At 64.3% G+C, this 627-nt stretch overlaps 1 protein-coding gene across 1 annotated transcript in view; it reads left to right on the top strand.

Moving 5' to 3' along the window:
• Positions 1-355: 355 nt before the first annotated feature.
• The window catches only part of DCP1B (decapping mRNA 1B), a 131749-nt gene continuing 131477 nt past the window's right edge, over positions 356-627 (top strand). The window contains exon 1 of the mRNA XM_014581993.2: positions 356-608. Within this exon, the coding sequence (XP_014437479.2) occupies positions 356-608 (253 nt within the window). The remainder of the gene's footprint in view (positions 609-627) is intronic.

The raw sequence follows: 627 nt of genomic DNA, 5'->3' as shown, positions 1-627 counted from the left end.
ATCCTGACTCCAAATGTTGGCGAGGGGGGAAAGGGAGAGAGGAGGCCGGAAAAGTGGGACCTGCACCAGGCGGGTTCAGAGTATCACTTGAGGCACCCGAAGGAACAGAGACCAACAGCCGAGGGTGGCAGCAGAGAGGCTCGGAGAAGTCACTGGGAGAGAAAAGAGAGACTACACCCAAGGAGACAGAAAGCCAGGGCAGGAGAAAGATGCGGCTGGGGCGGCCAGCCACCCAGCGGACCCCCTGCCCTCGCCGCCTTAGCTGCCTGCGGAGCGATGTCAAAATGCCAGCTGGTTCATCCTGGGGCGGGGGGTGGGGGGAGACAAAGTTTCCAGGAAGTGGGGAGTTACCTGGATGCTTCTCGCCATCACAGGGGGAGCTGTGCCACTTGATGCCAGGGAGATGCTGCCAACACCGGGCAGTAGTGTGGGGCCGCGTGAGCCAGTCACGCCCTTTCGTGACTCCGTCAAACGGGGGCGCAGAGCCCACACAGGGCCCGAACCCCAACGCCTGCGGCCTCAGGCGCTAGCCCACATGTGGTGCGAGCGAGAGCACTCGGGCGTGGGCGCGCTGGGGTCAATGGCCGAGGAGAGGCGGGCGGGTGTAGGTGAGCGAGGAGGAGGGAG

The sequence above is a fragment of the Tupaia chinensis genome, unplaced genomic scaffold (assembly GCF_000334495.1).
Source record: "Tupaia chinensis unplaced genomic scaffold, TupChi_1.0 Scaffold141530_1, whole genome shotgun sequence".
In the NCBI taxonomy this organism is placed as follows: domain Eukaryota; kingdom Metazoa; phylum Chordata; class Mammalia; order Scandentia; family Tupaiidae; genus Tupaia; species Tupaia belangeri.
Note: the sequence above shows the minus strand (reverse complement) of the source record. Positions and strands in the feature narration are given on the sequence as shown.